Source organism: Mauremys reevesii, linkage group 11, assembly GCF_016161935.1.
Source record: "Mauremys reevesii isolate NIE-2019 linkage group 11, ASM1616193v1, whole genome shotgun sequence".
Lineage (NCBI taxonomy): Eukaryota > Metazoa > Chordata > Testudines > Geoemydidae > Mauremys > Mauremys reevesii.
The window spans coordinates 40,552,575-40,574,524 of NC_052633.1; the positions used below are offsets into that span (position 1 = coordinate 40,552,575).

Below are 21,950 nucleotides of genomic sequence, written 5' to 3' on the forward strand. Positions count from 1 at the left end.
TAGGGAAACCTATGCAACCTGAATGCCTTTATGGGGATTGCACAGATGCACTTGTTTGGAATGTAACAAAAGAACTGGGTTGATGATCCACAAAAAGGAACAGAACCCAGATACCTCTCTTTTAGCTGTGCAGGCTCTGCAACGTTAAGAGGAGTGAAAAGCAGTAAAACCTTAAATCAGCAGATATGGCTTTGAAAACATGCAGGAGCAGATTTTTTTTCCAAGTATGAAGATGCCATTTTTCATAGTTACTTCATGGAGTAGAAGCACAGTTTAAGATAAGGAATTCGAGATAGGTTCTTCAAACAACCAAGGGTGATGAAAGTCATAGACAATTTCATGTGTATAAGAGAGAACTAGTCTAAAGATGAAAAGAGTTGGCATAATTTAGCATGCAAGTACTTGCTAACATATGGGCCTTCAGAGGGCTTCCCTCTCTCAGCTCTCAAACACAGAACATACCGGTAGTCCTGGCTCACCAGCTCCAGGTGGGCCAACAGGGCCTGGTCTTCCTATCAAGCCAATGTCACCCTTCCAACAAAGACATATTTTAAAAAGCTTGTTTTTTATGTATTGGTATTTGCATTTGCACAATATATAAACACTTTTCAATCAGGTATCCTTTGTTTGGGTGTTTAATCTACCTGAATATAAGTGAGGCAAATCCTAATTTTCTCACCTCCCTGGCAACACATAAGACCCAGTAGATACATCAATAGCTTGCTTATAACCATGGCTTATAACTATGGATATACTTTTGTTATGGTAAAATTGGGCAAAATTCATGGAACACTCATGGTAAAAATGTACAAAATCAGGCTATGATCCAGGGCCGCCCAGAGGGGGGGGCAAGAGGCAATTTGCCCCAGGCCCCGAGCCCCACAGGGGCCCCCACGAGAGTTTATCGGGGCCCCTGGAGTGGGGTCCCTCACTCGCTCCGGGGGCTCCGGAAAACTCTTGCGGGGCCGGGCGCCGCGCCGGGCGGGGGTCCTTCGCGGCGGGGGTCCTTCCGCTCCGCGGAAGGACCCCCGCCGCCGCGCAGCCGCCTTCGCGCGGTCGGCGGTAATTCGTCGGCGGGGGGCCCTTCCGTTCTGGGACCCGCCAACAAAGTGCCCCGAAGACCCGCGGTGGGGCCCCCCCCGCCGCCGAATTACCGCCAAAGACTGGGCTGCGCTTCGGCGGCGGGTCCCGCTTCGGCAGTAATATCCCCAGTTGTCTAGGGCCAGTGCCTGTGCTTTGCTTACTCTCTGTGGGCTAAGACCAGTGTATTACTAGCAGTTGCAAGTTACCACCCATTGCTTTCTAAGCAAGCACCTTTATTCTTAAGGTAAAACATTACAGAGAGAACATAATAAAAAAACCAATAAAAGTTCCTACGCAGATTCTAAAAGCTTACCAGAGGTCACCCATCAACCTTATGGGGCCCTGGTTGGTCAAACTCTTTCCAACCCTTCTGCAAAGGCTGGGGCTATTGGACAGAAGGCCCTGTCTGTTTTCTGTATCAGAACGAAGGCCCGTGTCAGTTCAAGCTCATCCTTATCAAACATCCTTCCTTTGTCCTCTAGTCTCTGGAAAACCCAGTCTGAATCAGTATATGCAAACCACTCCAGAAGGTGGTACCTCTTTAGAGTTGTGATTAAGGTGAAACACAAACTAAATCTTTCACTGATTTTTAGTACCTGGAGGAGCTGTGGTAGCCCTCCCCCATGGAACAGAACACAATCCTACATAAACCATTCATAGAGTTAGTACAATATGGTCCCCAAAGATATTACATGTGATTGCAATATCTGCCACAGCATTGCTTTGCTTTTATTTTAGAAAAAATGTTTTTCCTCATATAAACTCCATTTTCAAACATGTTTTTGAAACTGAAGCTTGAAATTAAATTTGGACCATGATTCAGACCTCCATGTATGCATAAGACACAGCATGCACTATGAGTTTTTTGGTAAGTCTGTGTTTGATATTAATATTTTTAAATTATGATTTTTGATGATAGATAATTGATAAAATAACTGAATGGAGAGTCCTTGTGAACCTTAACTCAGCAGAGTTTCAGCAGCTGAGAAACTACAATGTTTGCTCTAGAAAGAGATGGTGATAGCAATCCCAGTACAGTATAAACCAGATATAGCCCTTATTCAGAAGGCTAACATTTTGTTTACAGTAAGCTTGTATTCTTTGTGCCAACTATCTGGACCACCAAGTGTGTTCAGAACAGAATATTATTTTGTTTGTCTCTATACTCAATTAGTCATGTACTCCCTGGTTTTATTTCTACCAATACTATAAAGTGGTGGTTGGTTTTTGTGGTTGTTTTAATCCAGGGTTAGGCAACCTAAGGCACGCATGCCGAAGGCGGCACACAAGCTGATTTTCAGTGGCACTCACACTGCCCGGGTCCTGGCCACCGGTCCAGGGAGTTCTGCATTTTAATTTAATTTTAAGTGAAGCTTCTTAAACATTTTAAAAACCTTATTTACTTTACATATAACAATAGTTTAGTTGTATATTATAGACTTACAGAAAGAGACCTTCTAAAAACATTAAAATGTATTACTGGCACGCAAAACCTTAGAGTGAATAAATGAAGACTCAGCACACCGCTTCTGAAAGGTTGCCAACCCCCGTTTTAATCTATGAACACTTTGAATAACTTTGCAGGTATCACAATCTTAACTTTTATTGTATTTAATCCAATGATATATGAAAGATGTATATATTCAGCTGCTGTTGCTTTTGTTCTTTTACAAAGGTACGCACAGTATACCGTATGACTAGCATTTTTACCTTTGGGCCAGGCAATCCTATTCCAGTTTCTCCAGTCAATCCAGGTGGCCCAGGGAGGCCTCTTTCACCCTTTTTAAAAAATAAAAAGGAAACAATTTTGCTTTAAAAACATTTTAAAGCTTTGTAGGTTTCTAGAAGAACCAGACTCATGCAATTTTTCTAAAAAGGACAAATTTTGAATATTAATCACAATGTTTTTTTGTTTCTCCTGTTAGGAATTGCATATTTCAAACCACTGGTATTATATTACATTGTTGGTGGCCCAATCCACTGCCTTCTCCCCAGGCCCTTTTAAGTCATTCTGTGTAAAAAGCTAGCTATTTCCTGCCCTGGTGGTGCAAGCCCTGGCAGCTAGATTCAGGCACATGGGTCAAAATGGGATTGCAAAAGGCATTAGAAAAAAACAGAATGGTAATGAAACAGATTAGATTACCTGGGTCTTGAGCTGGTCATTCTTTCTCACAGGAGTCAAGCCACTGAATTCAATGGGATTTTACATGATTCAGGCTTATTCATGTAGGTAAGGGTATGCAGGTTTAGCCCTAAGAGCTCTTTCTTGTTTCTAACATTTATGATTCAGTGACACTGTGGTAGCTTTAATTCTGAATCTTCTTGTTTTTATTACCTCTGTGCCTCAGTCTGTTATTTTAAAGAGTGCTGAGTACTTCTGGTAATAAAAGCCAGAATTTAGCATTTTGGATTTATATAGCGAAAAGGAAAACTTGGTCCACAAAATGTTAGCATTAGAAAAGGGATGAAACACTAGGAGAAAGAGGGCACTTTCCCACATCTGACGAAGTGGGTATTCACCCACGAAAGCTCATGCTGCAAAACGTCTGTTAGTCTATAAGGTGCCACAGGATTCTTTGCTGCTTTTACAAATCTAGACTAACATCTAAGTATCTAAGTAGACTAAGTATCTAGGCTACCCCTCTGATACTTTCCCAGTATTGTTTGTGGATTATACTCAGAAACCCTGTATACCCACAAGTTTCAAACGTAAAAGTTAGTTAATTAAATGACTGAACCTTGGAATTCAGAGGTCTGATCCAAAGCCCACTGAGCTATATGGAAAGGCACTTACTGGCTTCAGTTGGCTTTGGATCAGGTCCATAGAACTTAACACTCAAGGCCAGATTTTTAAAAAATATTTAGGCGCTTAACTCCCACTGATAACCTGCTTATTTTTATACTTGTCTTAAAGCCTACGTTTAAGGACTTTATCTTGCTCCTATTGCTGTCAATGGCAAAAACTCCCATTGACTTAAATGGTGACAATGTAACCCCTAACTGCAGGATTGGTAGCTCTGCAGAAGACTGGAGTCCTAGACACATAGAAACTGCTCTACTGGATCAGACCTGTGGTCCATCTAGTCCAGTATATTTTCTCTGAGAATGGCCAGTACTGGATGCTTCAGAGGAAGCTGTGAGAATCCCACAGGAGATAGATGTCATTAGTTCTCCTCTGATCTGTAATTGATAGGGATAGGTTTACATGCTGAAACATGAAGTTTAATATTCCCTCCAATGTTATCATAATTAATTATAAACAGCTCTGGATAATCTTATCCATATAAATGTCAGAAATCTTTTTGAATCGGGCTCAGTCTCTGCCTGTGGCACAGTGCTGGGAGTCTAGAGCTGACCCAGGGCTCTTGGTATTAAGGTATTAGCTATTCCCCCTTGTAGTGGATTTAACTGGGGGGAATGGGATGTTCAATGGCTTACTTAGTCAGGAGGCTAATGAGAACAATCGACCCATCAACAGATAAAGGACAGAAGGACATGCAAGGGAGGAGGCTGGCAGGGGCCAGGGGACACAGAACCTCAGGATGGTGAGATCTTGCCTTTTACATCCCTGGAGAGTAGACTAAAGGGAAAGTTTACTTCTAGTTGTATGTTGTAGCACAGAGTCATACTGGTGGAGAGGACCCAATAAATAACACATTAGTGTCAGAAACTTAAAAGCATCCATCCTGATTGTGGTGGTCCAAAGGGAAGAGCAGGGAATTTGTGATATTACCTGTCATAGGTTTATTCCCCACTTTGAACTTTAGCATTCACAAGATGGGGACCTGCATGGACTCCTCTAAACTAAATCCTAGTTTAGATCTGGTAAATGCTGCCACCAGCCAAGTTTTTAGTGTCTGGCACACTCCCTGTTCCCCCAAAACTTTCCCTGGGAACATAGATCCAAACTCCTTGAATCTCAACACAAAGGAGAATAAACCATTCCCCTCTACCTTCTTCCCCCTCCCCTAGCCATTAGGAGAGACCAATACAGATTCAAACTTCTTGAATCAAAACAAAGAGGGATTCACTTTTCCCCCCTCCCCTTCCCCTGAAAATCCAAACAAGGGAAGAAATCAATCAAGTTCTAAAAAGAAAAGATTTTATTAAAGAAAGAAAAAAGTACACTATCTCTGTATCACCAAGATGGAAAATATACAGGGTCTAGCTATAAACCTGGAGAGACTTCCCCCCCCTCCTTTCTCAGAATAATCAAAGTAACAGCAAACAGAAATAAAGATATTTCTTCAGCAAATACACAATTGCAAATGAAGAAATCAATTATAAGACTAAACCGCCTTCTAATACTCACTAAACTGAATAGAAGAAAATACTTCAGGAAACCTTGGAGAACTTGAAGAATATGTCTGGCCTCTCTTAAATCCAAAGAGAGAACGGCAATCCAAACAAAGGACACAGACAAAGCCTTCCCTCCCCAGAGATTTGAAATTATCTTGTCCCTTGATTGGTCCTCTGGTCAGGTGTTCATCAGGTTACTGCTTGTTAACCCTTTACAGGTAAAAAAGACCTTAACCCTTAACTAACTGTCCTATGACATTACCCTAAAAGAGTTCCTTGAAAGGTCAAAAGACTGATAATGTAAAAATAGCACCTTCTTAGGCCTGGTCTACACTACAATTTTAGGTTGAATTTAGCAGCGTTACCTCGATTTAACCCTGCGCCCGTCCATGTGACAAAGCCCTTTTTTTCAACTTAAAGGGCTCTTAAAATTGATTTCTTTACTCCACCCCTGACGAGGGGATTAGCGCTGAAATCGGCCTTGCCGGATTGAATTTGGGGTAGTGTGGATGCAATTTGATGGTATTGGCCTCCAGCAGCTATCCCAGAGTGCTCCATTGTGACCGCTCTGGACAGCGCTCTCAACTCAGATGCACTGGGCAGGTAGACAGGAAAAGTCCCACGAACTTCTGAATTTCATTTCTTGTTTGGCCAGCATGGCGAGCTGATCAGCACAGGTGACCATGCAGAGCTCATCAGCAGAGGTGACTGTGGAGTCCCAGAATCGCAAAAGAGCTCCAGCATGGACCGAATGGGAAGTACGGGATCTGATCGCTGTATGGGGAGACAAATCCATGCTAGCTGAACTCCGTTCCAATAAACGAAATGCCAAAACATTTGAAAAAATCTCCAAGGGCATGAAGGACAGAGGCTATAACAGGGACCCACAGCAGTGCCGTGTGAAAATTAAAGAGCTCAGGCAAGCCTACCAAAAAACCACAGAGGCAAACGGCAGCTCTGGGTCACAGCCCCAAACATGCTGCTTCTATGATGAGCTGCATGACATTCTAGGGGGTGCAGCCACCACTACCCCAACCCTGTGCTTTGACTCCGTCAATGGAGTAGAACGCAACATGGAAGCGGGTTTTGGGGACGAGAAAGATGATGATAGCTCATAGCAAGGAAGTGGAGAAACCGGTTTCCCCAACAGCCAGGATCTGTTTCTCACCGTGGACCTGGAGCCAATTACCCCCCCAAACCCACCCAAGGCGGGCTTCCGGACCCTGAAGGCGGAGAAGGGACCTCTGGTGAGTGTACCTTTGTAAATATTATACATGGTTTAAAAGCAAGTGTGTTTAATGATTAATTTTCCCTGGCATTCATGGCCACTACAGCTACTGGAAAAGTTTGTTAACATGTCTGGGGATGGAGTTGAAATCCACCAGGGATATCTCCATAAAGCTCTCCTGGATGTACTCCCAAAGCCTTTGCAAAAGGTTTCTGGAGAGGGCAGCCTTATTCCGTCCTCCATGGTAGGACACTTTACCACACTAGACCAGTAGCACGTAGTCAGGAATCATTGCAGCATATGGTCCTGGTGTTTGCTGGCATTCAAACAACATCCATTCTTTATGTGATATCCTCAGGAGAGTGATATCATTCATGGTCACCTGGTTGAAATAGGGTAGTTTTATTAAGCGGACATTCAGAGGTGCCCGTTCCTGCTGGGCTGTTTGCCTGTGGCTGAACAGAAATGTTCCCCGCTGTTAGCCATGCGATGGGGGGAGGGGTGAAGCCATCATCCCAGAGAATTGGGGGTGTGTGGCGAGTTAGTTGGGTTTGTGCTGCATGTTAACCTGGAAACCGCAGCCCCTCCTTTTAAATTGCCAACCCATTTTAAATGGCCAACCCAATGGCTGCTTGGTATGGGAAATGAGGGAGCTGCTGTTTGAAACCATTCCCACATGTTATGAAGGTTAAAGAAGCCAAAAAACTGTGGCTTACCATGGCTGCCTGCAAGCCGAATTCGGTTGCCTGGCCCTGTGTGAGTGATCTTTCACACCAAACCGGCCTACCCTCAATAAGAGGCAAAATGTGACCTTGTAACGAAAGCACATGTGCTATGTAATGTTAACAGCAAGGTTTACCGTGAAAGAGTGTATGCATTGTTCTATAAAATGTGTCTTTTTAACTACCACTCTCCCTTTTTTTTTTTCCTCCACAAGCTGCATATGTTTCTCCTTCGCAGAGGCTATCGAAGATTAGAAGGTGAAAAAAACGCACTTCGGATTAAATGTTCTCTGAACTCATGCTGTCCTCCCACACTGACAGAGCACAGCAGAATGCATGGAGGCAGACAATGTCAGAGTGCAAGAAAGCACAATATGAATGCGAGGAGAGGTGGCAGGCTGAAGAGAGTAAGTGGCGGGCTGAAGATGATAGGTGGTGTCATCTTGCTGGCAGAAGGCAGAAGTCAATGCTCAGGTAGCTGGAGAATCAAACTCATATGCTCCAGCGTATGGTTGATCTGCAGGAAAGGCAAAAGGAGCACAGACCGCTGCTACAGCCCCTGTTTAACCAACCACCCTCCTCCCCAAGTTCCATAGCCTCCTCACCTAGACGCCCAAGAACACGGTGGAGGGGCCTCTGGCCACCCAGCCACTCCACCCCAGAGGATTGCCCAAGCAACAGAAGGCTGGCATTCAATAAGTTTTAAAGTTTTAAAGTGCAGTGTGGCCTTGTCCTTCCTTCCTCCCCCACCCCTCCCGGGCTACCTTGGCAGTTATTCCCCTATTTGTGTGATGAATTAATAAAGAATGCATGAATGTGAAGGAACCAATGACTTTATTGCCTCTGCAAGCAGTGCATGAAGGGGGAGGGGAGGGTGGTTAGTTTACAGGGAAGTAGACTGAACCAAGTGGGGAGGGGTTCATCAAGGAGAAACAAACAGAACTTTCACACTGTAGCCTGGCCAGTCATGAAACTGGTTTTCAAAGCTTCTCTGATGCGCAGTGCGCCCTCCTGTACTCTTCTAACCGCCCTGGTGTCTGGCTGCGCATAATCAGCAGCCAGATGATTTGCCTCAATCTCCCACCCCACCATAAACGTCTTCCCCCTTACTCTCACAGATATTGTGGAGCGCACAGCAAGCAGCAATAACAATGGGAATATTGGTTTCGCTGAGGTCTATCCAAGTCAGTAAACTGCGCCAGCGAGCTTTTAAATGTCCAAATGCACATTCTACCACCATTCTGCACTTGCTCAGCCTATAGTTTAACTCCTGTCCTGGCTGCCTGTGTATGGCTTCATGAGCCATGGCATTAAGGGGTAGGCTGGGTCCCCAAGGATAACTATAGGCATTTCAACCTCCCCAACGGTTATTTTCTGGTCTGGGAAGAAAGTCCCTTCCTGCAGCTTTTGAAACAGACCAGAGTTCCGGAAGATGTGAGCATCATGTACCTTTCCCGGCCATCCCACGTTGATGTTGGTGAAACATCCTTTGTGATCCACCAGTGCTTGCAGCAGCATTGAAAAGTACCCCTTTCGGTTTATGTACTTGCTGGCTTGGTGTTCCAGTGCCAAGATAGGGATATGGGTTCCGTCTATCGTGCCACCACAGTTAGGGAATCCGATTGCAGCAAAGCCATCCACTATGGCCTGCACATTTCCCAGAGTCACTACTCTTGATATCAGCAGCTCTTTGATTGCGTTGGCTATTTGGATCACAACAGCCCCCACAGTAGATTTGCCAACTCCAAACTGATGCCCGACTGACCGGTAGCTGTCTGGCGTTGCAAGCTTCCACCGGGCTATCGCCACTTGCTTCTCAACTGTGAGGGCTGCTCTCATCTTGGTATCCTGGTGCTTCAAGGCAGGGGAAAGCAAGTCACAAAGTTCCATGAAAGTGCTGGTGTCTGGCTGCGCATAATCAGCAGCCAGGTGATTTGCCTCAACCTCCCACCCCACCATAAACGTTTCCTCCTTACTCTCACAGACATTGTGAAGCGCACAGCAAGCAGTAATAACAATGGGTATATTGGTTTCACTGAGGTCTATCCAAGTCAGAAAGTTTCGCCGCCATTGGGAATCATCTCAGACCTGCAACACTATGTGGTCTCACCAGTCTGTGCTTGTTTCCCAGGCCCCAAATCAGCGTTTCACGCTATGAACCTGCCCAATTAACACCATGATGTGCACATTGCCGGGGGCCGTACTTTGTGTCTATGTCCATGTCTTCATCACTCTCGTCACCACGCTGCCGTTGCCTCCTCGCCTGGTTTCGCTTTTGCAGGTTCTGGTTCTGCATATCCTGCTAGATAATGCGTGTGGTGTTTACAGTGCTCATAATTGCCACGGTGATCTGAGCGGGCTCCATGTTCCCAGTGCTATGGCGTCTGCACTGAAAACAGGCGCGAAACGATTGTCTGCCATTGTTCTGATGGAGGGAGGGGCGACTGATGACATGACTTACAAGGTTGGCTTACAGGGAATTAAAATCAACAAAGGGGGTGGCTTTGCATCAAGGAGAAACACAAACAACTGTCACACAGAATGGTCCCCTCGAGGACTGAATTTAAACCCTGGGTTTAGCAGGCCATTGATTTCATGGAGGAAGGGAGGGAGGGGGGAGCAAATGAATACAAAACAAATCTGGTCTATTTCTTGTTTTGATCCATTCCATCTATCTTATACATCTTAGGCTGGCAGCAGACGGTGCAGTACGATTGCTAGCCACCGTCATCTCCTGGATGCTCACCAGAAAACGGTGCAATACGTCTGCCAGCAGGACTGAGTCTCCATGAGATGAAACTTGAAAAGGGAATGACTTGGCTTAGTCACTCCCATGTCTGCCCAGGCGCCCCTGATCGACCTCACCGAGGTCGGCTAAAAGAGCACCCAGGAGTACAATGATGATGGCTACCAATCATAATGCACCATCTGCTGCCAAAAGGCAAAGAGCTGCTGCTGTGTAGCAATGCAGTGCCACGTCTGCCAGCACCCAGGAGACATACGGTGACGGTGAGCTGAGCGAGCTCCATGCTTGCCGTGGTATGGTATCTGCACAGGTAACCCAGGAAAAAAGGCGCAAAACGACTGTCTGCCATTGCTTTCATGGAGGGGGGAAGGGAGGAGGGGCCTGACGATGTGTACTCAGAACCACCCACGACACTGTTTTGCCCCATCAAGCATTGGGATCTCAACCCAGAATTCCAATGGGCAGCGGAGACTGCGGGAACTGTGGGATAGCTACCCACAGTACAACACTCCAAAGTCGATGCTAGCCTCGGTACTGTGGAAGCAGTCTGCTGACTTAATGCACTTAGAGCATTTTATGTGGGGACACACACAATCAACTGTATAAAAACGATTTCTACAAAAACTACTTCTATAAATTCAACCTAATGTCGTAGTGTAGACATATACCCTTATTCAACGTATCTGCTCAGGGTGTAGATTCCAAGTCTGATTTGTTTACCTTACTGACACATGTAAGTTCTGATTTGATTTTTACTTCTTGTTAGCATTGCGGAGCCAATTCAGCTATGGGAGAACAAAATGGATTTGATCCCTTTTCATGCATAATTAACCAGATTATTCAATGAGATCCAGTGTCAGACTTAGTATTACTAATAAGAATGTACAATCCAAAAGGAACACAGTTTGGCTTTCAGATCCCAGGCTGAATTTCCATGGTTGGCACTTACAAGTAAAACATGTTGTTTTCTAAACTGAACACATCTGATACATCAAGTGGTAAGAGACAACAAATAATTTTTGGAGTAATACTGCACTTTAAGTGTTCAAGTACTAGAAGAATGGGATATAAGTCACTATGCTCAAGAGACAATGTCCAGCTGTATCTAGTATAGTAAACATCAGGAGTAGAGTAATAGTTTTTGCTAGGTAACTTGCAGGGTTATTGGATAGATGAATTACCTACAGTCCCCATTTAGCCAAACCCCTTGAACAGAAGTGAAAAGTGAAAATGGGGAAGAGCATTATTGTGGTAGGGATAACTGCATGTGTCTTTTAACCTTAAAAAAAGAGGAGATCTTTTTATTCTTGCCTTTGATCCTTGCACACCTTCAGGCCCTTGGTCTCCGGGTAGCCCTTGGGAACCCTGTTAAACACAAATGTTTTTATCAGAATTTTCCAGGCTTTCAGAGCAAGCAGTTTTTGAGAAACAAGCAATAATTTCCTGCAATCCACATGAAAATCTTTGTCACAAACAAACACAATTTAAATTCTGCCCTTGTATGCAAGAATGCAACTAGTGGTGTGTAAGCATCTGAGGACAGCACTTGGCTCTTTCTTAAGTAGAATAAAAGTAAACAGTCATCAGAATTTACCTACATCAACAATGGCAACACTGCAAGCTCCTCTAGTTTGGGGCGGGGGTGCTGGAATAGTTTTTATAGTGGGGATGCTGAGAGCCATTGAAACAAATTGTAAACCCTGTATATAATGGAAACTACTTCAAGACAGGGGGTGCGGCAGCACCCCCCGCATCCCAAGTTTCAGAACCTATGGTTTGCGGGTTCTTGTACAAAACACTGCTCCCAGTAAAAGGTAAAATTTTAAAAGGTAAAAGTAAAATTTGATCTATTTAAAATGTGTAACTTTGACTTTCTTGGGGTGCATATTTTGCATAAAGATGTTCTGATTTTTGTTATTGATTTTTATGATGCACTATAACAAGTTTGCTTATATGACAGATTCTTCTAAAACAATAGGTACAAGAACAGGCCATTTTAAGTCACAAAACCTCATTGTATCCAGTGGGAACCGAACTGATCCAAAACGTGCAAACTGGCAATATTTTAGACGGTTCTAATTCCTTCATAATATGGGAGTATGATTTATCAATGTACACAACTTTCAACCCCTGTTAGAAAACATGGGCTAGATCTTCAGCTTGACTTCAGTGGACTTCAATGGACCTATGCCAGTTTCCATCAGCTGAGGATGGCTGAGCCAATTACTTTGATTTATATGGGTCTGAGGCGGGGTGGTTACCCGCTCCAGCCCTGACAGGGTTAAAACCAGCCCTGGGAGAGGGCTGGAGGGCTGGGAGAACAGCCCAGGCTGAGTGGGAAGCAGGCTCATCTGGGGCCATGCCCCAATTAGGGCCCAGATGGCCCTATAAAGGCTTGAGCCAGGAGCTCAAGCAAACAGTCTCCCTCTGCCTGTAGAGGGAGATGGGCCTGGTTGCAGGGAGCTGGAGACAGGGTACCTGAGTGGGGCAGGGCTGGGGAAAGGCAGAGAAGCAGGGGAGCTCCAGCCTGGAAAGCCCCAGGCTGCAGCCTAGCATTGGGCTAATAGGTACTGGGGGTTGCAGAGGGCAGCCCAGGGGTAGGCAAAGTCACCAGGTCCAAACCCAACCTTGCCAGTGATGCTGTCTGCCCCAGGGCGTGGGGGCTAGACAATGACTGGCAGTAGCCGTATACTGAGGCAAGGTGGGGATAGTGGGTGGGGGTTCCTGGGGAGGGGAGACCCTGATAACAGGGCACTGGGTCCGGGAGGGACGCAGGGGCCAGCAGTAAGGTGGATCACCAGCTTGCAGGGGGCGCTCCAGGATGCTGGAAGAGCTAATTCCCTGAGACAACCAGCAGGAGGCGCCACAGGGGTGAGTCCCGCATGCTTACAGGGTCACATCTCACTAGTGCGCTCATTTATTTCAACAGTCCGTTGCCCAGTGCTCCTAAAGGATAAGGCTCTATGTTGTTAAGTTATCAGTGTTATTTCTTTTCCTACATTACTTCTTAAATCAACTACTCAGTTATGAAGGGACAGTGGTTGGTAGGCCTGACATTTTATATGCTTTCTGTTTTCTAAAACTTGTTGCATATTTTCATCTTCCGCCTAATCAAGGTTTAGTCACCTGATCCTTATTCGGATCAATGAGGATGAAATCCTGGCCCTGTTGCAATCAATGGGAGTTTTGCTCCTATGGGCCCAGGATTACACCCCAGGCATTTTGCCCAAGCAGGGAGAACAGAATTGGGCCCCAGAAGTGTCTTAGAGTTTTTTCCTTAAGTAAGTACAAGGTGACAAGGTCAAATTATTCTGCCATCCTAAAGATGCAGAATATGACACTCTGAATTAGACAAATGATAAAAATGTGTGGAAATCAATCCTAAAAATTAAATTAAACACATTTTCAGGGGGGAATCAAGTCTCCAATGCGCAGCAGGGATCTATACTCTAATTAGGCCAAACTACCTGAGGTCCCAATTCAGGAATAAATATATGCTAAGTATTGCCCACAGCATCAGACATGACAACAGCACAGTCTTTCCATTGCTGTGGGGTCTCTTCTGCACACTCTGACTGGCAGAAACGGTTATCTGAGAACAAAAATATTCCATTGTCTACATTGAACTCCAAACATCCCTGTCAATGTTGCAATGAAAGAGAATACGTGTGTTAGACACGGAATATTTTGAATGAGACTGGCTCTAGAAGTCTAGGCAGCTGAGGCACCTCAGCTGGGCCATATTCTGAACTAAAGTGATTTCAAAGCTTTGCAAAGCACCAAGGAAGCAAAGTATGTCTGTGCTGTTTGTTACCTGTAGACCTCTTAGTCCAGTGTGACCAACTGGACCTTCTGGACCCTGAAAAGCAAGAAGAAAAAAGTGCCTAGAAAAAGCTAACACTTCTAAAATATATTTGGATACATTAAAATATAGTATAAAGAACATCAAGAAAAGAAATCAAGAAGTCAACAACTTGCAAGAAAGTACTACATAAATATGAAAACTGGGATACAGTAGTTAAATTATAGTATGAGAATGAATTTGAAGTCAGATACCAAGATCCTGCATGGTCAAGTTTTACATCTATTTCATTAAACATGTTTACAACTACCATACACTGAACCTTCAAGCCCACTGCTGGAGTTAAAATCTTGGTTTTCATTTTCATAGTCATACACACGGGTGGCTCCAGACCCCAGCACGCCAAGTGCGTGCTTGGGGCGGCATGCCGCGGGCGGCGCTCTGCCGGTCGCCGGGAGGGCGGCAGGTGGCTCCGGTGGACCTCCCACAGGCGTGCCTGCGGAGGGTCCGTTGGTCCCGCGGCTTCGGTGGAGCATCCGCAGGGTCGCCTGCGGGAGGTCCACCGGAGCCGTGGGACCGGCGACCGGCAGAGCGCCCCCCGTGGCGTGCCGCCGTGCTTGGGGCGGCGAAATCACTAGAGCCGCCCCTGGTCATCCGCCCCGGTCATACACCCCTTAGTCCATCTTCCCCCTTTAAAAGTAGGCCTGATTCTGCTCCTGCCAAAGTCAATGAGAGTCTTGCCAGTGTCTGAAGTGGAAGTAGGCTTGTGCCCTAAATGCAACAGCACTAAAATATAAGACCAGCTGGAATATTATTGAAAAATGACCTTTGTTCAGTTTATCTTTATTTGATTAACCTTAAAATTTGTCAACTGTATTCTCTCTTAGCTTTATAAATAACATTTACACTAAATCTACCAGAATGTGCATTATTCAGGGATACCAAATTTTAAATCTCAGGCAATTGTGTCCCATAACTTCTCCATACTCCATTTCACTGTACATTAGGAGAAATAGTATTCTATAACAATGTTTTCCCTTAAGTATAATAAGCAGATACTTACTCTGTCACCTTTTATCCCTGGAGTGCCACAGTCACCTCTTTCCCCCTTAGGAAATAAACCATAAATATTCAAAAAGTTTACTTAGTATTACAAGGATATTTTTATTCGTTACATCTTCCTGCCAGAACACACGTCTCAAATGCTACAATTTTTCAAGAACAGCCAACCAAATATGTTGATGTGTATATCTACAAGACAATACCAACATGTCAAATGTGCCTACTGAAAATCATACCTTTTCTCCTTTGTAGCCAGATTTTCCCTGGGAAAAGAAACAAAGAAAATTGGAAGACATTTCAACATGATTTAAGTAAATTAATTGTGACACTATTACACAAGCTGCAACTCCATAGTCTTTATAGAAAAAACATAAAATTTCAGGCTCTAATAAACATTCAGCTACAACACTGGATCTCTGAGGTGGCAATATGGCTGTGTATACGACTGCTATCTACAATAATATATATTATATGTACAAAATGCCCTATGTCAATGCAATTTTAAACTGAGATTTTAATTATACAAAGGCTTGAGCTCTAGAGTGAAGGTTGACACTCCTGTAAATGTAAGCATATTTCTGGAAAGGTAGAGGTGGTGTGGGCATAGTGAGGACATCAAAGTTTGAGACTTGTTGCAAAACTTTTTAAAAAACTGGAGAAAACTCAGCATGGGGAAAAATGTTCAGTGCCCTGCACACAACAGTGCAGCTCTGAAAGAACTGCTGTATTTGTGTTTTTTCCAGTCCTTGTATGACAGTTGTATGAGTGGAAAGGCTACAAAGCTGAACTCAGTGTTAATAACTACAGGTGGCAAAATGAAACAATGCAGATATTATTCTTTCCACTGTAAATCAGGTTTCCAGTCCTGCAAGGATATCTGTCTGTGCAAACCCCAACGGCTGTGTGGAATCTCACTGATTCAATGAAAGCATGTCGGTCATGTGGCTGGATCAGGGACATAGTGACAGCTACGTTACTGGTAAATATTAACTCATTATAACAGGAATTCTCAAACATTTTCATAGACTGTACCAGAGTGTTTTGCAGACTACATTCCCTCACATTCACAGTCACAAGCACTACCACCACTGCCATTTATGATCACATACTTCCCCTATGCCAACTATAGCATATTTAAATGGAAAAGTAATATTTTCCTCCTATTTAATATATTATGTTGTCTTTTAAAGCAATTGGGCCTGTGTTTCACTGGAAGTCAGAGCAGATGGACAGAATGGTTCCTTATGGCCTCAAATCTCTGAATCTAACAAGAGAAAACTTATCACTCCCCTGATTTTTGTGTCGTCTGCAAACTTTATCAGTGATTTTATGTTTTCTTCAAGGTTATTGATAAAAATGTTAACTAGCATAGGGCCAAGGACTGATCCCGGCAGGATCCCACTAGAAATGATCCTGCTCATTGATGATTCCCCATGTACAATTACATTTTGAGATCGAACATAGAAATGTAGGGCAGAAAGAGACCGCAAGAGGTCATCTAATCCAGCTCCCTGTGCTGAGGCAGGACGAAGTATACCTAGACCATCCCTGACAGCTATTTGTTGAACGAGTTCTTAAAAACTTCCAGTAATGGGGATTCCACAACCTCTCTTGGAAGTCTATTCCTGAGCTTAACTATCCATATTGTTATGACGTTTTTCCTAATATCTAACCTAAATCTTCCTTGCTGCAGATTAAGCCTATTACTACTTCTCCTACCTTCATGGACATGCAGAACAATTGATCATTATCCTCTTTATAATAACCCTTAAAATATCTGAAGACTGTCAGGTCCTTCCTCAGTATTCTCTTCTCAAATCTAAACACGTCCATTTTCTTTAACCTTTCTTCATAGATCAGGTTTTCTAAGGCCTGGTCCACACTGGGGGGCAGTGTCAAGGTAAGGCCTGGTCTACACTAGGCGTTTAAATCGGTTTTAGGAGCGTAAAACCGATTTCCACACTAGCAGGCACCTTATATCGATTTTAATGGCTCTTTATTAACATATCGGATTAGGGTTAGTGTGGACGCTGGATCTGATATATTGGCCTCGGAGCTATCCCACAGTGCTCCACTGACCGCTCTGGACCGCAATCTGAACTCGGATGCAGTGGTCAGGTAAACAGGAAAAGCCCTGCGAACTTTTGAATATTTCCTGTTTGCCCAGCGTGGAGCTCCGATCAGGGGTGGGCGATGCAGTCGAGGCGATGCGTCGAAATCAAAATAAAAAGAGCTCCGCATGGACCATGCGGATGTGATCGCTGTAAGGGCAGGCATATCCGTTCTATCCGTTCTATCAGCGCTCCGTTAGAATACTTTTTTAAAAATCTCCAGACAGACGCCATAGCAGGGACTCAGCGCACTGCAGCGTGACAAAGCCAAAGAATCAAATGGATGCGCATGGACTGGAGGACTGAAGCTATCCCACAGTTCCTGCAGCCTCCTAAAATTATTTGCATTCTTGGCTGAGCTCCAAATGCTTCTAGGGTCAAACACAGTGCGGTCAGGGCATAGCTTGGCAATCTACTCACCCACCCCACCCACCCCAGAAGCGAAAGGTAAAACAATCCTCTGACTCTTTTACATGTCACCCTATCTTTACTGAATGCTGCAGATAGACGCAATAGTGCAGCACTCAACACCAACATCCTTGCTCCCCGTCATGGGCGGCTGATGGTACAAAAGATGGAAATCCATCCTCATCATCAGCATAAGCTGATCGTGCAAAATGATGGAAATCTATCCTCATGATCAGCTTCAGCTGATGGGACAAAAGGACTGGTAACCGTCCTCGTCATCAGCCTATTGGCCCTAATTTTTCTGGTGGATGGATGGTGCAATATGGCTGGTAACCATCCTCATCATAGCAACAGGGGCTGAGCTCCATCAGCCCCACCCTTCATGTGTAAAGAAAGATTCAGTTGCTGGACTAGCAGTGGGATGCTGGGCTTCTCTCCTACACACTGCTTAATGTCCTGTCTGGACTATCATAGCAGCTGGAGGCTGCCTTCCACTCATTTCTCACTAACAAGTCAGTGTGTCTTATTCCTGCATTCTTTATTAATTCATCACACAAGTGGGGACAATGCTACGGTAGCCAAGAAAGGCTGGGAAGAACGGAATCAACAGGTGGGGTTGTTACAGGAGCACCCCTGTGAATAGCATACAGATAATTTCGCTCTGACACAGAGCAGGTGGTTCTCTAGCACACTTGCCTATATTAGGCAGCACAGATTCTATTTTTAGATACCAAAAGGAGGGATTGACTCAGGAGTCATTCTGGCTGATCGGCAGCCAATGGTACAAAACGATGGAAGGTACAATATGGCTAGTAACCACTTGCCTGCTTTTTGCGCTGGCTGATTGACCAGGCAAATGGTACAAAAGGACTGGTAGCCATGATCATCCTCAGTTCCAATTTATGGAAGGGTTTGGATGGTGCAATATGGCTAGTAACCATCTCTGCTGTCATGCAAAAGCAAAAGCATGCTTCTGTGTAGCGCTGCTGAATCGCCTCTGTGGCGGCATCTAGTACACATACGGTGAGAGTCACAAAAACAAGCTCCATGATTGCCATGCTATGGCATCTGCCAGGGCAATCCAGGGAAAAAATGCTTGTCTGCCGTTGCTTTCGACATTTACCCAGAACCACGACAATGATTTTTGCCCCATCAGGCACTGGGATCTCAACCGGAAGTTCAACTATGGGATAGCTAGGAATAGCTACCGAAATCAACGCTAGCCTCGGACCACCGATTTAATGTGTTTAGTGTGGCCGCGCGCACTCGATTTTATAAAATCTGTTTTACAAAACCGGTTTATGCAAATTCGGAATAGTCCCGTAGTGTAGACGTACCCTAAGATACGCAACTTCAGCTACGGGAATACCATAGCTGAAGTCGAAGTATCTTATCCTGACTTACCTCCCGTCCTCACCGCTTGGGATCGACGTCTGCGGCTCCCCCGTCGACTCCACTACTGCCACTCGCTCCGGTGGAGTTCCGGAGTCGACGGGAGCGCGTTCGGGGATCGATATATCGTGTCTAGATGAGACGCGATATATCGATCCCCGCAAAATCGATCGCTACCCGCCGATTCGGCGGGTAGTCTGGACGTACCCTAAACCTTTTATCATTTTTGGTGCTCTCCTCTGGTCTCTCTCCAATTTGTCACCATCTTTCCAAAAGTCTGTTGCCCAGAACTGGACACAATATTCCAGCTGAGGCCTCACTAAAACTGAGTAGAATGGGATAGTTACCACCCATGTCTTACATACAACACTCCTGTTAATACATCCCAGAATAATAGCTACTGTTCACTCTCTCATTCAATTTGTGATCCACTATAATCCTCAGATCCTTATCAGTACTACCACCTAGCCAGTAATTCCCTATTTTATAGTTGTGCATTTGATTTTTGTTCTTTCCTAAGAACATTGAACTTATCTTTATTGAATTTTATCTTGTTGATTTTAGACCAATTCTGCAATTTATCAAGGTCATTTTGAATTCTTATGCTGTCCTCCAAAGTGTTTGCAACCCCTCCCAGTTTGGTGTCATCCACAAATTTTATAAGCATACTCTCTCCACTCCATTATTCAAGTCATTAATGGAAATATTGAATAGTACTGGACCCAGGACTGACCCCTGCGGGACCCGACTAAATAGCATTCCCCAGTTTGTCAGTGAATCACTGATTGCTACTTTTTGAGTATGGTCTTTCAATCCATTTTCACCCACCTTATATTAATTATTGACTACATTTCTTTAGTTTGCTTATAAAATGACATGTGGGTCTATGTCAAAAGTCTTACCAAATTCAATATATTTCATGTCTAGAGCTGCTCCCCATCCAGGCCAGGCTGGTGACCCTGTCCAAAAAGAAGCCTGACTCTGGTGGGATTCAAATTCACATCTTTTGAATACCCTCTCAGCTCTAGAAAGCCATTGCACTATCCATTGTGCTTCAGAGCCTCTGTTAGTTAACAGGCCACTAATCCACTTAATATGTGCCCTATTAAATTTATATTGTTCTAGTTTTGTAATCAAAATGTCATGCAGAATCAAGTCAAGCACCTTAGAAAAATCTAAGTATATTACATCAACTATTACCTTTATCTAACAAACATGTAATCTCATCAAAAAAAGATATCAAGTTAGTTTGACAGGATCTATTTTCCATAAACTCATGTTGATTTGTATTAATTATATTACCTTCCTTTCATATTTAATTACTTGAGTCCTGTATTAGCTGTTCTATTATCTTGCCTATGATCGATGTCAGACTGACAGGCCTATAAATTCTGGGTCATCTCGGGTATCCTTTTAAAATATTGCACAATATTAGCTTTCTTCCAGGTCTCTGGAATTTTCCTAGGGTTCTAAGACTTATTGAAAATCACCATTAATGGTCCAGCAAGCTCCTCAGTCAGCCCTTTACAAATTCTTGGATGAAAGTTATCTGGATTTAGTGATTTAAGAATGTCTAACTTAATAGCTCCTGTTTAACATCCCCCTGAGATACTAGTAGAATGGAAAGAATGTTAGTCATAGCCTATGATGATGATATCTTCTGTCTTTCCCCCAAAACAGAACTGAAATAGGTATTGAATACTTCTGTCTTTTCTGGATTATTATTGATAATCCTACCATTTCCATTTAGTAATGGACCAATACCATAGTTAGGATTCTTTTTGTTCCTAATATACTTAAAAAATCCTCATTGTTCTTAACTCTGTAGGCCATACTTTTCTCCTTCTGTCCCTTTGCTTCCCTAATCAATTTTCTTCAATTCCTAACAAGGAAGATAGCCAGTGCTATCTGCATTACACTGTAAATTGAATATATCAAATATAGAAGACTAAACCATTTGAGGGGAGTATATAACCCCAATGGAAGTGTGTAGTTGTGGACTCCCATTAATATTAAGTAAGAGTTAAACACATTCTTTAAACAACAATACTCCTTTTTAGTTTTTCTAACTCTTTTATTTCTTGTGTTAATGAATCACTGGATGATGAACTGGAACTGAAAACTCTGCTTGGCTATTGTAATGTTTATTGCAAACATGGGATAACTTCCTTGAAGTAAATGAATAATGTAATAGAGAATACTGATTTCCTTTTTACCTCTATTCCATCTTTTCCTGGAATTCCATTGAGACCTGCCTCCCCCTATGAAGAATCCAACATCAAGATCAGTCAAACAAGGAAAATGTAATGTTTTAAACTGTACTTACATTGTTCTCTTTAGTATAATTTATTACATAGTAAAGGATGCATACCAGCTCCCTCTTCCAAAGTTTTAATTATCTTATATGCAAGATACTAATATAGAAGTTCTGTTTGCAAATTACATTAATATGTATTTTACTTCAAGAGAAAGGGAAGACTAAATAACTTAGATGAACTATCCCAGTTCATAAATGCTAAGTACATACATTACTATTCTTTCCGTTCAAATTGAAATCTTTAAAAAGTCATGCCACCTTTATTCCTTTCTGGCCAGGACCCCCATCATCACCTGGACGACCCTTTTTTCCCTAAAAACAGCAAAAAAGGTTATGTAATACAACAGTCACATATCCTATGCCCCACATCCCAAATTCTGTATAAATCATTCAGTACTTTTAGACAGGTTCAAGTAACTTCACTGCAAAAGGAGTTATTAAATAAAATTATTTTATTTGGTAGCATATGCAGTACTTTAGGAATTATATTTTGGTCATTTGTTTCCTGGACATTACACAAATCAGTGTAATTATCACAGATGTCAAACAGCATGTCTGGGAGTGACATGCTCACCACCACAGAAAACCTGTTTTCTTCTTAACTTTTCTGTAAAGCATCTAGGACTGATTTTATCTGAAAAACAGATGAAGATGTTTTTGTAGAGATCACAGTTGTTCACTTTAGCACTGTTAAATGATGCATGTTTGTACTGAACTTTTTGAAATGTATGGTTTCATATAAAAGATACCTGTTTCTTCAAGTAGTGATATCTTATTGTA

General features: G+C 43.4%; 1 protein-coding gene and 1 long non-coding RNA gene across 5 annotated transcripts in view; one reads left to right on the forward strand and one right to left on the reverse strand.

Moving 5' to 3' along the window:
* The window catches only part of LOC120375181, a 67,222-nt gene that overhangs the window by 41,959 nt on the left and 3,313 nt on the right, over positions 1–21,950 (forward strand). For 3 of the 4 annotated variants that reach the window (XR_005586485.1, XR_005586486.1, XR_005586484.1), the window contains one exon: positions 15,798–15,921. This is a non-coding gene — a long non-coding RNA (uncharacterized LOC120375181). Of the gene's footprint in view, positions 1–15,797; positions 15,922–21,102; positions 21,157–21,950 lie in introns of all 4 variants that reach the window. The other variant, XR_005586487.1, reaches the window with a different exon arrangement.
* LOC120375180 (collagen alpha-1(XXVIII) chain-like) overlaps positions 1–21,950 on the reverse strand; it is a 69,043-nt gene that overhangs the window by 37,691 nt on the left and 9,402 nt on the right. Inside the window, exons 6-13 of the mRNA XM_039495917.1 lie at positions 21,429–21,482; positions 21,070–21,114; positions 15,179–15,205; positions 14,944–14,988; positions 13,893–13,937; positions 11,390–11,443; positions 2,794–2,862; positions 463–531 (exon numbers count right to left, since the gene is read on the reverse strand). Coding sequence (XP_039351851.1) covers positions 463–531; positions 2,794–2,862; positions 11,390–11,443; positions 13,893–13,937; positions 14,944–14,988; positions 15,179–15,205; positions 21,070–21,114; positions 21,429–21,482 — 408 coding nt within the window. The remainder of the gene's footprint in view (positions 1–462; positions 532–2,793; positions 2,863–11,389; positions 11,444–13,892; positions 13,938–14,943; positions 14,989–15,178; positions 15,206–21,069; positions 21,115–21,428; positions 21,483–21,950) is intronic.